Below are 14,178 nucleotides of genomic sequence, written 5' to 3' on the forward strand. Positions count from 1 at the left end.
GGGCACACACACACATGCGCCCGGCGTGAGTTTTAAGCCACCAGGTCCGGGACACGAACCGCGGTCGACTACGTGGGAGTCCAGCGACATAACCATTACGCTAACTGCTGGTTCCCAAGCATACATATTTTTATAGCAAATTATGTTCTTTATTCACAGAAAAATCTTGAAGCAGGAAGTGACTTATTGTGTTTACTCACCTTGAATTACACTGTCTGATACTAAATGATCCTGATTGTGTTTGCATCTATTGAGATACTCATGTTCATATTTTCCCACTGAACTTTCCTGGCTTTTAATGAATTAATTAACTAATTTTTAAGGTTTCTGCCATAGGGTGCGTGCACTGGCTGGACAGAGATAGTGAGAAGGAAAGTGAGAAATTAACACTCAGGGGGGATGGCCACACCACAATCCCTTCTCCATTCTCCTCTTGGGATTTTGGGAACACAAGTACATGTGCCTGGCATGATTTTCAAGTCGCCAGGTTCAGGACTTGAACTGCAGTTGGCCATGTGGGAGCCCAGCCCTGAAGCCCCTGCTGGTCCTGATATATTTTTATTTTTTAATTTTCCAGAGGGCATAGGAAGTATCTCACTGGAGATTGAGAGAAAGAGGGAAAATAAGAAAGCACCCTCAAGGAGGAATGATCATAAGGCAATCCCCTCTCCTCCCCTCTTTCCTTCCGGGATCTTGGACACGCACACACACACGCCTGGGCTCCTTTTCAAGCTGCCAGGTGAGGGACTCAAACGGTCCACTCGGCCACGTGGGATCCAGCCTTCTTAACCGCCATGCACGAGCCAGCCCTTCCCATGTTTTTCAATCAGTTGCTTAGGTGGGTCTCTCCACTCTGCTGTGGATTTCTATGTTTTGGGGGACATCTTCCCAGCAGTGTCTGAGCTGTTGACCTGACTTGCAGTGGCTGTGTGGGATTTCCCAGACGCAGCTTCTGTCCGGTCATCGGGAATGCTCAGTAGCTCTGAGGGGACAACCTGCAAACTCACAGGTCTCCCAAGTAGCTGCTAGAACATTCAGTGGAATTAGATCGGAGGATGCCTGTTAACGACTTAGGGAAGCTGCACATGAAGAGACTGTGAGAGGCTCTCCCCATCCGGCAATGGCTGGCGGTCAGTGGCCAGGTGGAAAAGGAGCAGGGGACCGTCGCCTAGCACTTTCATGTTCCCCTTCACTTTCACCATCCTAAAGGCCTCAGAGAGAAGCAGGGCAGGGGGATGAGGAGGGGAGGTGGGGATGGAGGGCAGGGAGAGGTGGGCAGACTGACCTGGCTTCTTCAAGCCCTAGAATTAGCTTTACCTGGAGCCATATCCAACCCTTGGGCTTCTCAGGCTTGCAATTCAGTACATTCTCCTTTGAAATGAAATAGTTTAGAGTGGATTTAACTTGCAACTGAAGAGATCCCAGTGAGGGCCGGCAGGTGACGTGGTGGCTGAGGGTGCTGAACTCCCACATGGCTGACTGCAGTTTGAGGCCTGGACCTGGGGGCTTGCTTTCTCATGTTCTCTCTCTCCCTCTCTCTCTCTTGCTCTGTCCCTCTCTGGTCAAATTTTAAAAATAAAATTAAATAAAATAATAATTTAAAACAAAAGAGAGATTCCAGTGACTCCTGGGACAGTGCCTCTTGATTTAGTCTGGAAACTTGCCAATCGTGAGCAAAACTGCGCATGCGAGAATCCCTAGAGAGGAGAATTTGGCAATGTTTGCAACTTGGTGCCATCGAAGGCCTGACTGGGCATTGTCAGAGGCCTTGTTATCTCAGGAATTCCTTCGCTATTTCCTCTCCACATACTGTGCGTATTAATGTGATGAGATAGAGCCACGCCATTATTCCAACCTCCTGGAGCCAAACTGCTGCAGAAATTTGAGCCAGGAATGCTCCGATGCAAGTGAGAGACCCCTCCGACCAGTCGCTCAGTCCCTCTCACGCCTGCATGTTGGTAGCTCCACGGCCCGCTCAGGTATCGAACAACGGCACTGCCTTCCCCTGGCATTGACTTCTCAGCCTTCAGTGAGGACACTTGTTCTCTCACCAGTCAGTGGGAACAAGCAAGGTGGGGCGAAATCCTCCCCTCAAACCCCCTGCAGGTTTCAGCTGCATTCTCTAGTTGAAACTGGATCCCCCTAACTGCAAGAGGGCTGGGAAAGTGGGTGTCCGGCAACCAGGAGTCCGGCAACCAGAAGTGCGGCAACCAGGAGTGCGCTGAGCAGCAGGAAGGGCTTAACCAGGCATGGCTTTCCTTGAGAGCCATACAAGGCCCCACTGGGTTAAGGTAGCCCTAGCCACTCCCTGCAAAAACTGGGTTCTGTTAGGAGGGGAGAGGGGACAGGGTAGGAGGTGGCAGTTAGGGGAGTGACAGCATCTGCCATAGGTACACAGGACCCTGTTTAGATGTGGCCTCAATCCAAGAGCCTGGGCCTGGCATATAGGCGCATGCCTTACCTGCAGCCCTGACGCCGGGGAACACAGCTCCTCTTGGGAAGTCTGTCGAGTGAAGTGCGTGCATGCTGTGGTGACAGCTCTGGGGCTGGGCAGCAGGCTGAGCGCGTCCAGCTCCCCACCACTTCCTGTGAGTCCAAGCTGAGCTCTCACAGCTGCTGGCTCCTCATTGAATGAGGCGGCCCAGCTGGGGAGGCTGTTTCTCTTCAGTTATACAGAGCTTGTTTCTCCCCGCCTGTGGCTGGCTGTTTACCTGTGGGTCAGTCTCAGCAGTGAGCTGCCCACCTCTGCTTTCTACTGAGCAGAGCAGGCAGTCCTCCAGTGTGGCGGGCCCGCTCTCCCGGGAGTCCGGGGTCCGGCCCCAAAGCGCTCAGGCTACAGGCCAGCAGGGGCGGAGAGGGAACCTCTGGGGCTCCTCGGGGCTCGGAGTGCCCAGCTCTGCTGAGGCCTGTGCTGCAGCAGCTGCCACTCTGGCCTCAGCAGTGGTGAGGGCCGAGGCAGAGTAGGTTCCTGCCTGCAGCTGCCTGGCAGGCAGTTTAGGGCATTAGGGAGACATGTCAGACTGTCAGGCAGGAACACATGGGTCAAAAAGTTAGGTCCAGCCCCACCAAGGACAGGCCCTTATCTAATAAGCAAGACAGCCCTCTGCCCCAGGAATGTGACAGAGGGGGACAGAAACGTGAGAAAGATAGTGGAGACCCAAGGACCTGAGATCGCTGGCCCTGTGTGGTCAGACAGGGCGCAGAGGCTGCCAAGGAGGAGCCAGTCACTGGAGCGCGCAGCCCTGTGACCCGGAACCTTGCCTTCCTTCTCCGGGAGTCTGGCTGGAGCTGCTCCAGGGGCACCATCCTGAGGGGGAGGGGCTCGTGGGAGCAGGGGCCAGAGAGCCTTTCTGATTCCTGCCAACCTGGAGGCCTCGCAATTCTTGTTTGGGCTTGGCAGAAACACTGAGAGTTCATGAGAGAAGTCCACGACAGGAGGAGGAGGGAAAAAGAGCCCATACGATTGTACTTTTTTATATAGAATTTGTACAATATATTTCTCTTCATTTGCATATTTTACCCACAACTTAAACATCCTTTTTACAGGCTGAACTCACTCAGCTGATATAATCAAAATTCTTTCTCTCAACCAAATAAGAAAAATTCAAAATCGTAAACCCGTAAGAAAACAAATTAAAAACGATGATGAAAATACGTCACTCCTCTCATTAGGAACAGCGTCTGTTTGTACAATATATATGATTTGGAACAGAATTCCTTTCCAGAGTAGGCACATGTTTCCACGACGCCTTATTCCTGCCAGTGTCAGCTCGCTCCAGGCAGTGCTGCCTCCTCAGAAGGTCACAGGGATGTTGGTCGTGACAGAAACCCTTTGGGAGGCTGCTGCTCGTGCTTGGGGACCGGAGGGAACCTGGCCTGGCCCGGCAGCGCCACCCAGTGGCCAGAGGCAGATGCGACAGCTGGCTGCCGGGAGGCCAGGCAGGCCAGGCCAGGCCAGGCCAGGCCAGGTGAGCCTGCCTGATGACAGCAGTGCAGTGGAGGGACGCCTCGGGCATCCTCTAGGCAAGCTGAAGTACCGAGACCAGGACTGCAAGGGCAGTGTATGGAGAGAGGCTATGAGAGTCCAGCGTTTATTTACAGCTGATCTTCCTGATGGTATGGTGGGGGCAGAGCTGGGGACCACTGTGACCAGGGCATGACTCCTTATCCTGCCTTCTACTCCTCTTACTCAGTCAGTCTGAGGTGTGGAGGAGTGGGGGCAGCGCCATCTACTGGGCCATCCTGCAGCAGTGCAACAGCAAGTCTGAGGCTGCAGTGAGGTCCCTTCCCCAAGCACCACCGCTTGTTCTCTGTGACTTGGAAAACTCCCTGTGAGGCCTACTGGATGGGAGTGGCATGGAACATGGGGCCTCCTCTAGAGATGTGGGAAGCTCGCAAAGCAAGGTTGGTTTAAAAGGAGCAAAGTTGGGAAAGGGGTGCTCACCAGGCCAGCAGCACCTGCTCCCACGTCCCAACACGGTGGGGACCAGCCAGGCCTTCACTGACAGCAAGGCGAGAGGCCGTAGGTCACCAATCTCAGGACCAACCCTGCTTGTTCCTATCTTCCTTGACTCCCACTTCCCCACCTGTGATGGTCCTGCCTGCACCTCGGAGCTGGGCTGAGAGCCTAATTCTGAGGCCGCAAAGGTCGCTACACCTGGGCCTCCTGGCACAGAAGGCAAAAGAGCTCTCCCAGGACGTTGCTCCCAGATCTGCAGACATGGGCCCTTCCAATCCAGACTCATGCAGAGGGGTCTTCGGAAGCCAAAAGGACATTCCGGGCCATGGCAATGCCAGCCTGGTCACGCTTGGCTGTGGCTACGAAGGCTCTCCCTTGGGGTTGGCCCTGTGTGGTGGCACGTTTCCAGCCCAGACACCCACCCTTACATAGCAGCCGCCTCATGCATGCTTTATGTGCACAAGTCCCACTCGGGCTGGGAACACCCACATGCCAGCACGGCCTCACGTGCCAACACCTGGCTCTGGAAGGAGAGCAACGATCAGCACTTTAGGGCTAGTCTAAAATCACAGAAAGAAGAGTGTAAAACAGCATTCATAGAACTAATGTAGTTATTGCTAGACGAGAGACACCCAATGACCACATGAGTCCCAGAGGCAGAGACCATGGATGGCTGTGACCACTGAGCAGAAATAAAATCATGCGGGCTTTTTTTTCTTTTTCATAACATCCCTAAAATAAGATCTCTTCTGACAACACTTCAAGTCTTTAGGAATAGAAGCTAAAGAGAATTCCCAAAGTTCTGCTTCTTTAACACAAACCAGCCGGTCTCCAAGTGACCGCTCCACTGGTCGTTCCCTTGAGGCCCTCCCAGGGGAGTTGGTGTGACTGTGTTCTAAAAACATGAGGTGGAAACTAAAATATGTTAAAACAACTAAAAAAAACCGTGATGTGCTGGGAGCCAGGGCGTGAGTGGACCCTCACAGGCGGCCTGTCAGCTGTTCCCAAGGACACTTGTTCTCCCCGCAGAGCTCACAGGGACAACTGTGGCTGTGTAGTGAGACTGACACCAGGCCCCACACTGAGCGCTTGGGGCTCAGCAGTGGCCAAGGGGGCCCTCATCAGTTTTGGTTGGGGTTGGATTCCTCTGTCTCAAGAAGCAAAATAAAAGAGGGGCTTCCAGACTATGCTACTGAGGCGGGAGGGTGTGCTGAGGGGCAGCTCTCTCTGGCTGGTGCCTGCACCTGAAGGCCAGAGCAGGCAGTTCAGCTCAACCAAGACAGCAACCTTTCCAGACAGGCTGCAGCCATGTCTTCCTGGGCCTGTGGCCTCTGCAGGGACAGACCCCAGAGATAGCGGTCTCTGACCTGCCCACTCGTCCTGCTGACTCCGCATTCTTGTAATCTCACATGCTACAGAGCGTGCACCTATCGAGCCCCTGTCCGGGGAGTCCTTGGAGATGCGGCTGCGTGGCGTCCTAATGGGGGTGAAGTGAGCCCAAGCGGAGCTGGCACTGACGCCACAGGGATTTTCCTGAATGAGTGTCGATGTCTGCTCTAAAATCCTGTGGACAGTTAAGCTAGTCCATGCACCCCACACCAAGGGCTAACACTCGACGTTCCAGAGGCGAGTGGCCTTGTTCGGGTAGTTGATGGCCAGGCTGATGGCGGCAATGTTCTGCAGAGCCTGTGGAGGGAGAGGGAAGTCACCAGTGTCACATTCACCACTGCAGAGGAACACCACCCTCAAGGAGCACCGCAGAAGAGGGCAAGAGGGGTCCCCAAGATGCACCGGATGTGGTTTTCCTCACTCAGAAGACCACAGGTTACAGAGAGATTGAAAAGCTATCAAGATAACATGAACTCTGTAAAATGTAAGACGGACGTGATCACTGTCCCAGAGGGGCAGTCATCTGGGGAGCTCAGAGAACACTGCTGGGGGCCTGGGGAAGAACTAAGGCGCAGAAGGGGAAGGGCATGGGCAGCCAGGAAATGAACAGCCTCTACTGGGGGCCTCACGGCGGTCCTGGACAACAGGGAGGGGAAGGTGTTGGGACACAGAACCCCAGAAGCCAGGCCACAGCTGGTTGTCACGCAGAGGTGTGGAGGTGGATGAGGGAGGCAGAGGAGGCAGGCTGGGAGAAAAGTCTGAATGCTGGCCAGAAACGAGATAAGCGTGTGGAGGGAGAAGGGAGGTGGTCACAGAGACCAGGCACCGGGGCAGGCAGGAGGGGCCGGCCCCAGGGAAGCCGCCAGGTTAAGCTTTCAGTGACAACACTGTCGAGTTACAACGGTTTCGTCATGTGACGTCATGGCGCAGGGGTGGTAGCGGCAGTGTTGGTAGACAGCCACTTGGGAGAAGGGACTTCCACGCTGCCTGCAGTTCTCAGGGAACTCACGCAAACTCTCCCCTGTTTGCTGTGCGGCTCCCCCTCTTAAGCAGACACTCCAAAACCTGCATCAGGATGGAGCCCCTTTCTTTCAGGAGGACAGTGCTGGACTCAGGCAAGGCTCTGGCTGTCCCAGCTGGACACTCACCCATGTGGGACCCCACCTATCCACTGTGGGAGCTGGGCTGAAGGCTCCATGGAACTCAGTTTATGAGTCCAAGGTTCTCAAAATGTAGTCTGGGGCCTGGGGGTTCCTGACTCCCTTCTGGGGGTCTGCAAGGTTTTTTTTTTTTTTTTTCCTCCCTCTTTTTCCAGTTTGCTACATGACACATGCACTCACTGGAGAGAGACACAGAGAGAAAGTGAGAAATCATCCACCTGTGGGGGTGGCCAGGCCATAGTCCCCTCTCCATTCTCCTTTTAGGATTCTGGGTTCATGAGCACATGCACCTGGTGTGATTTTCCAAGCTGCTGGGTCTAGCACTAGAATCACCCAGCTGGCCATATGGAATCCACCACTTCAGCCTCCATGCTACCTGCGGCACTCATTTTTTTTTTTTAATTTCTCTTTTGATATAAGGCACGTGTGCTTGCCAGAGAGACAGAGATAGTGACAGGGAAAGTGAGAGTACAGTGAGAGTATCCCCATACCCCCAGAGAAAATGACCAAGCTGCAACCCCTTCTCCTCCATTTTCTTGGGGATTTTAGGGCATGCGTGCATATGTGCCCGGTATGTTTTTCAAGCCACCGTGTCTGGGACTTGAACGATGCAGTCGCCACGTGAGACCCAGTAGCCTTAACCACCACACCACCGGCTGGCCAGCAAGGTTCAGTTTTCATTTTCGTTGTCTCCCAAGTACACAGTGCGGTTTTCCAGGGACTAATGTGTGATAACAGGACAGAGTGGATGCAGAGGCAGCTGTGAGAACCCAGCTGTCTTCTATGAAGCCTGACAGTAAAGAGATCTGCAAAAATGTGACAAAGGGCCACCTTTCTCAATAATTACTTTGTTTTGAAAAATGAGTTCAGGACCAGCAATTGGCATAATGGCTATGTTGCTAGACTCCCATGTAGTTGACCACGGTTTGAGTCCCAGACCCGGTGGCTTAAACTCACGCCGGGCGCGTGTGCATGCATGCCCAAGATCCCGAGAGGAGAATGGAGGAGAACGGATTGAGGCATGGCCATCCCCCCTAGGGGGTGATTTCTTGCTTTCTGTCTGTCTCTCTTTCTGGCGAGCTCATGCACCCTATAGCAAAAACCTCTTCAAGAAAAAAGAAAAATGAGTTCTTTTTCATGAAACATGTTATCCATGTTAACATGAAATGAGTTTTACTATTTTAAAAAATGAATTGATAAATACATGTTTAGATCTTTTGCTTTAATTTTTAAATCCAAAGTCTAATTTAATTCCTAAATTAGTGCACATAAACCAATGCTTTCAGGAATCCTCAATAATTTAAAAGTGTGAACGGTCCTGAGGCCAAACAGCTGTCAAAAGAGGAGTTCTGTCACCAGGATAAGCAAACTATATCCAAAAATATCTGAAATCAAACTCTGTGGAAACTCAGGGATTGGCCAAACTGAATTTAAGACATTGGCTGTTTTGGTTTTAAAGACACAGATTCTTGCTAGAGTCTTCTGACCCCACAGTTCAGTGTGAATGACACTGATGAATGGGGCTGGCCTGCTCTGGCTCAGTACCAGAAGGAAGTGGCCAGATAGGCCCTGAGCTCTGTGTAAACGTCGGGTGGACTCTGGACTGTGACATGACGCACAGAGATGCTTTGTCCTGGACACAGTGAGAGGTGATGCCCCATGTGTGGTCGGAATGGGAGGTGGGAAGGGGGCGTGAAGGCAAGTACCTGTGCTGCGCAGCGGAGGAGGTGGTCGTCGGTGGTTAAGGCCAGCAGGTAATCCTGCAGCAGGCCCAGCTCCTGCGGAGAGAGCAACAGCAGTGGGTCCGGATCCCCTACAGCGACGACAGCCATCAAGGGGACACCCCGATGACAATGGGCCTCCAGTGGGTACACATGCCTCACCCCAGCAGGCACCTCACAGCACTACCTCACTTGAGAACCACAAAGGGAGCCTGCCTGGGAGGGCTGGCTCTACCCCGACCTACCCACAGGGTGACTGGGCAGATACCAACCCCCAGCCCCCATGTCAGATTCTTCACGTATAAATGGAGAGGGACAAGATGCCAAACTTTGAAAGGCCCTTTCATCTCTCACATTCAATGAGTCTATTGTGTTAAGGGGAGGAAAATAAGAGAAGGAAGAAGAAATAACCCGTCCATTTTACTTTCCAAAACTTGATGTTGTCAAGGGCTGATCCAAGGCAGTTTTTTTTTCCCCCTTTGGCTGTGGGCCTGACAAAATAAGTAAACTTGGTGCTGACCCAAGGGCTTCCCAGGGCCAGAGACGAGTGAAGGCCTCAGACCGCAGGCCAGCCTGCCCTACTCTGCAGGCTATGAGACCCTGACGACACCCCTGGGCTCAGAACGGGGCTGTGCTGTGAGTCCTCCAGGGTCAGCAGACGGAGCGAAAACCCACAGAGGTGCTGTCCTCCCCAGTCCAGACCCCAGGGTGAGAGAAGGATAGGGCCCTCACCTGGGCACGGTTCTCGGTGACGAAGAAGAGCTCCGTGAGGGCGCGGTGCAGGGGGAGGAGGATGCCAGGCTGTGTCACATCCTCAAACAGGCCGTACTCCATGTGGGTAAAGAGCTGCCACAGGGGCTTCAACAGCGCGAGGTCACAGAGGTCACTGTGGGGGTAGCCCCAGGAGGGGTATGGGTTTACTGAGGACCATGCCATGGTCAGACAGCTGACGGTTCAGACCCCCTTTCTCACATCCAGGACAGTGACTGTAAAACAAACCCCTACACACACACACACACACCCCAGCTGCATGTAATCACCAACAGCAAAGAAGAAATGAAGTGGAACCTAAACTTTAAAACCAGACTCCAGAGAAACGGGGGAAGCCTGAAACACATTTATGGGAATTATTGGGCATCTTTAAAGATAGCTGTTATGAAGACAGTGAGGGGGCCGGCAGGTGGCATGGTGGTTAAAGGTGCTGGATTCCCACATGGCTGACCGTGGTTTGAGTCTTGGACCTGGTGGCTTGCTTTCTCTTTCTCTGTCCCTCTCTGGTCAAGTTAAAATAAACAAATGAATAAATAAATAAATAAAGTTAAATAAATAATTCTTTTTTAAAAAACGTGAGAAGAATCTCTAGATTGATGATGAGCAAAGAAAACCAAGATACAGGGACCAGCAGTTAGTGTAATGGCTATGTTGTTGGACTCCCACGTAGTCGACCGCAGTTCAAGTCCCAGACCCGGCGGCTTGAACTCATGCCGGGGACGTGTGCGTGTGTGCACAAGATCTCGAGAGGAGAATGGAGGAGAAGGGATTGTGGCGTGGCCATCCCCCCTGGGGGGTGATTTCTCACTTTCTGTCTTTCTGTCTGTCTCTGTCTGTCTGGTGAGCTCACGTGCCCTATAGCAAAAACCTCTAAAAAACAAAACAAAACAAAAACAACAACAACAACAAAAAACAAGATATAAATGGCACATACAAAATATGCAATTAAAAACCCTGCATATTTAATATTGTGTAACCATGTTTAAAATAATAGTAAGCATTTATACATTGTTTTCTAAATCCAAAGTCTAATTTAATCCCTAAATTAGTGCACATGACCAAAAAATATTATCTGTGGTTGTTCCTATAAGCTTTGTACATTTTCTACAATGCTCATCATATTTATAATTAGAAAAAAAAAAAGAGTATTTGAAGATGACAACCATTATTAAGGTTTTAGACCTTTTAAAAATATTTAATTATTTTTATTTATTATTATTTCTAAAAATTTGCTATAGGGCACATGTTCTCACTAGAGACAGAGAGAGAGAAAGAAAGTGAGAGAACAAGCTGCCAGGTCTGGGATTTGAACCATGGTCAGTCACGTGGGAGTCCAGTACTTTAACAACTATGCCACCTACCAGGCCAATCTTAGTCTTTTTTTTTTTAAATTTTATTTATTATTTATTCATTTATTCATTTCAATTTGACCAGGGAGGGACACAGAGAGAGAGAGAGAGAGAGAGAGAGAGCAAGCCACCAGGTCCAGGACTTGAACCACAGTCGGCCATGTGGGAATCCAGCGCCTTTAACCACCATGCCACCTGCCGGCCTCAAGATCTTAGTCTTAACATAGGAAATAAGCTTGTAAGATTGTTCAGACAGAACTCTTCTCAAAAGAGAACAATTAAGAAATAAATAATATTCTGGGCCTTACTATATGGTTATATGTATACATAAATAATATTAGATGTTGCCTTTTCTATTTCACTTGCTTTCTCTTTGACAACCTGAAAAAGAATTCTGTGTGTTTAAGTGTTATCTTGCAGCCAATCACTTACCCCCAGAAGAATAAACCGTTACAAAGTAAACAACTGGGGAAATTAAGTTACATTTATAGAGAGCTATAGCTGGGTTTTTGGGAAAGCACTCAAGAGTACAATGTAAAAGACGCCTGCCTGGGCCCCCTCCCCTGGTGGCGCCCCTCTGGCTTCCATGCCAAACCCTTGGGTGGGGACTTCTTTAACTGTCCAAGGAGCACACACGGAATGCCTTGGTCTGACAAAGCATGCTGGGAGTTCCCTCCTGACTGGCAGGAAGTTGGCAAGGACTGCAAACTGTGTAGGACTGCATCTGTGCTACAGTCAGGAACAACCCACCAGATGGAGACTATGGAGACGTCATATGTTTCATACACATCGCTTAACCGGACAGCACTCACTGGAACCTACACTCAAACAGAGAGAGCTCAGAGCTACGGGGCCAATTGCTGCCTGATGTCTGCACGTGGGGGATATGGTGGGAACAGCACACATGCCCTGCTTCCCCTCTCCCCCTGCTGCCAGCCCCTGATTACCTAGGTGAGCCACTGCTTTCTTTTCCCTGACTTGGAAGTTCTCTATTTTTTTAAGTAACAGCTCCATATTATGGGAAGACAATTTGTTGCCTCAAGTAGCATAACCCTACGCTGACTAGCATCCTGTGTCTCTGTGTGCCTTAAAGACCCAGGAAAGAGGAACAATGAACTCCTAACAGTGAGGGTCTGAGCGAGGAGGAGGGCCGCGTGCATGCATGATGCGTGTAGCACAGTAATCACAAACCTCTTCCCTCTGACAGGTGGAAGGAACAAAACAAGGCAATTATGTCACCATCCCCACTGCTATTCAACACTATATTGGAGTGCACGAGTCCTGGCTGATGCAAAAGGCAAAAACAAACAAGGAAACATCTTCTATGGACTGAGAGAAAACTTCCTGTGAACAGATGACATGATTGTCCACTGAACGACACTCTCAGAATGAACAAACTTGGCAAGGTCACTGGATACAAGAGTAATACAAAAAAATTATTCATCAGCAAAACAAAAAATAAAAATTAAAAAGTACCATTGTAACAACACCCAACAACTGAATAATTAGGACAAGATTTAACAAAATGTGGGGACCAGCAGGTGGCGTGGTGGTTAAGGTGCTGGACACTCCCACGTGGCCGACCATGGTTTAAATCCCAGACCTGGTGACTTGCTATCTTGCTCTCTCTCTCTCTTGTCAAATTGAAATAAATGAATGAATAAATAATTATTTTTTAAAAAATTTAACAAAATGTTTATGCAAGGCCTCTGCATAGAAAACTATAAATAACAGGGCTGGCAGGTAGCATGGTGGTTACGGGTGCTGAACTCCCACATGATCAACCACAGTTCAAGTCCCAGACCTAGTGGCTTGTTTTCCCACTGTCTCTCTCTCCTTCTCTCTCTCCCTCTCTCTCTCTTGCTCTATTCCTCTCCGGTCAAATTAAAATGAATAAATAAACAAAGTTAAATAAAATAATTATTAAAAGAAGAGAAAATATAAATACACTGACACCAGTCAGTGATGTGGCAGTTAAGGCAGAGTCCCACATGGCCAACTGCATGGTTTGAGTCCTGGACGTGGTGGCTTGAGAAACATGCTGGGGGTGTGTGTGTGCATGGTCAAAATCCCAAATGGAGGGAGATGAAAAAGAAGGGAGCATGACCACTCCCCACGAGGGAGGACTTCTCATTTTCTCTCTCTCTGGTTTGTGCACACACCTTCTGGCAAATTAAAAATGAAATGAAATGAAAAATAAAACTCTAAAATGTTACTAAGACCTAAACAATGGAGAGATATACAATGGTGTGGATTACAGGACCCGATGTTCTAAATTCATGTACAGTCAGTCAAAATCCCATAGGAGTGTAAGTGTGTGTGTGAATGCATACGTACACGTACATATATAGAAATTAACAAGGTAATTCTAAAATGTGTAAGGACAGGCAGGGTTAAAACATTCAAGTCAATCTCAAAGATGAAGAACTAGGCTGAAGGATTTATACATCTAGATATGTGAATCTGTTATAAAGCTATACTCTCTAAGACAGTGAGACATGATACATGGATAACCAAAAATACCAAAGGAACAAAAGAGACCATAAACAGATTCATGTATGCATGGACACCCGCTTTGTGACAAAGATGGCACTGAAGTGTGGTTTGGGAGGGACCAGCTGATGGCATAATGGTTACATCACTGGACTCCCATGTAATCGACTATGGTTCGAGTCCCAGCCTGGTGGCTTAAAACTCATGCTCTATGTGTGTGTGTGTGCCTGAGAAGAGAATAGATGAGACAGGGTTGTGGCGTGGCCATCCCCCCACCCCGGGTGGGGGGTGATTTCTTGTTTTCTGTCTCTTTTGTCTCTCTGGTGAGTGCACGTGTCCTATAGCAAAAATCTCTTTAAAAAAAAAAAAAAGTGTGGTTTGGGAAAATGTGATCTCTTTGAGTCAAGTGAATATCCACTGGAACAAAACTAACTCAATCCCTATACCTCATAGCATACCTTAAAATTCATTCATTCCTCATAGCATACATTCAAATCTAACTATGAAAGAAAAGACAATTAAGCTTCTAGAAGATAATTCAGGCAATATCTTCATGACTTCCAGGTAAGACAAAAAATTACTCAAGAGGACACCAAAAGCACAAAGATAAAAGAAAATGACTGACAAATTGGAAGACATTAAGAATAGAGAGAAAAGGCAACCTATGGAGTGGGAGGAGCTATTAGTTCTAGGTATGCCCACAAAGGACTCATACCAGGAGGTACTCACTCACCTGAGAGAACAGCATCGCACAATCCTCAGAAGTAGGTGGATGGCTTTTAATCGCTGATGCCCCGACTGGCGGCAGGCCACGCCCCCCAGCCATTCCCAAATTT

General features: G+C 49.6%; 1 protein-coding gene across 1 annotated transcript in view; it reads right to left on the minus strand.

Annotated features, from left to right (window-relative positions):
- Positions 1-3,458: 3,458 nt before the first annotated feature.
- Positions 3,459-14,178, minus strand: part of ZZEF1 (zinc finger ZZ-type and EF-hand domain containing 1) — a gene marked incomplete at its 5' end in the record, with an annotated part of 151,332 nt that continues 140,612 nt past the window's right edge. The window contains 4 exon segments of the mRNA XM_014583836.2: positions 3,459-6,145; positions 8,715-8,786; positions 9,462-9,615; positions 14,076-14,159. Of these exon segments, the coding sequence (XP_014439322.1) occupies positions 6,065-6,145; positions 8,715-8,786; positions 9,462-9,615; positions 14,076-14,159 (391 nt within the window).

Source organism: Tupaia chinensis, unplaced genomic scaffold (genome assembly GCF_000334495.1).
Source record: "Tupaia chinensis unplaced genomic scaffold, TupChi_1.0 Scaffold144899_1, whole genome shotgun sequence".
NCBI lineage: Eukaryota > Metazoa > Chordata > Mammalia > Scandentia > Tupaiidae > Tupaia > Tupaia belangeri.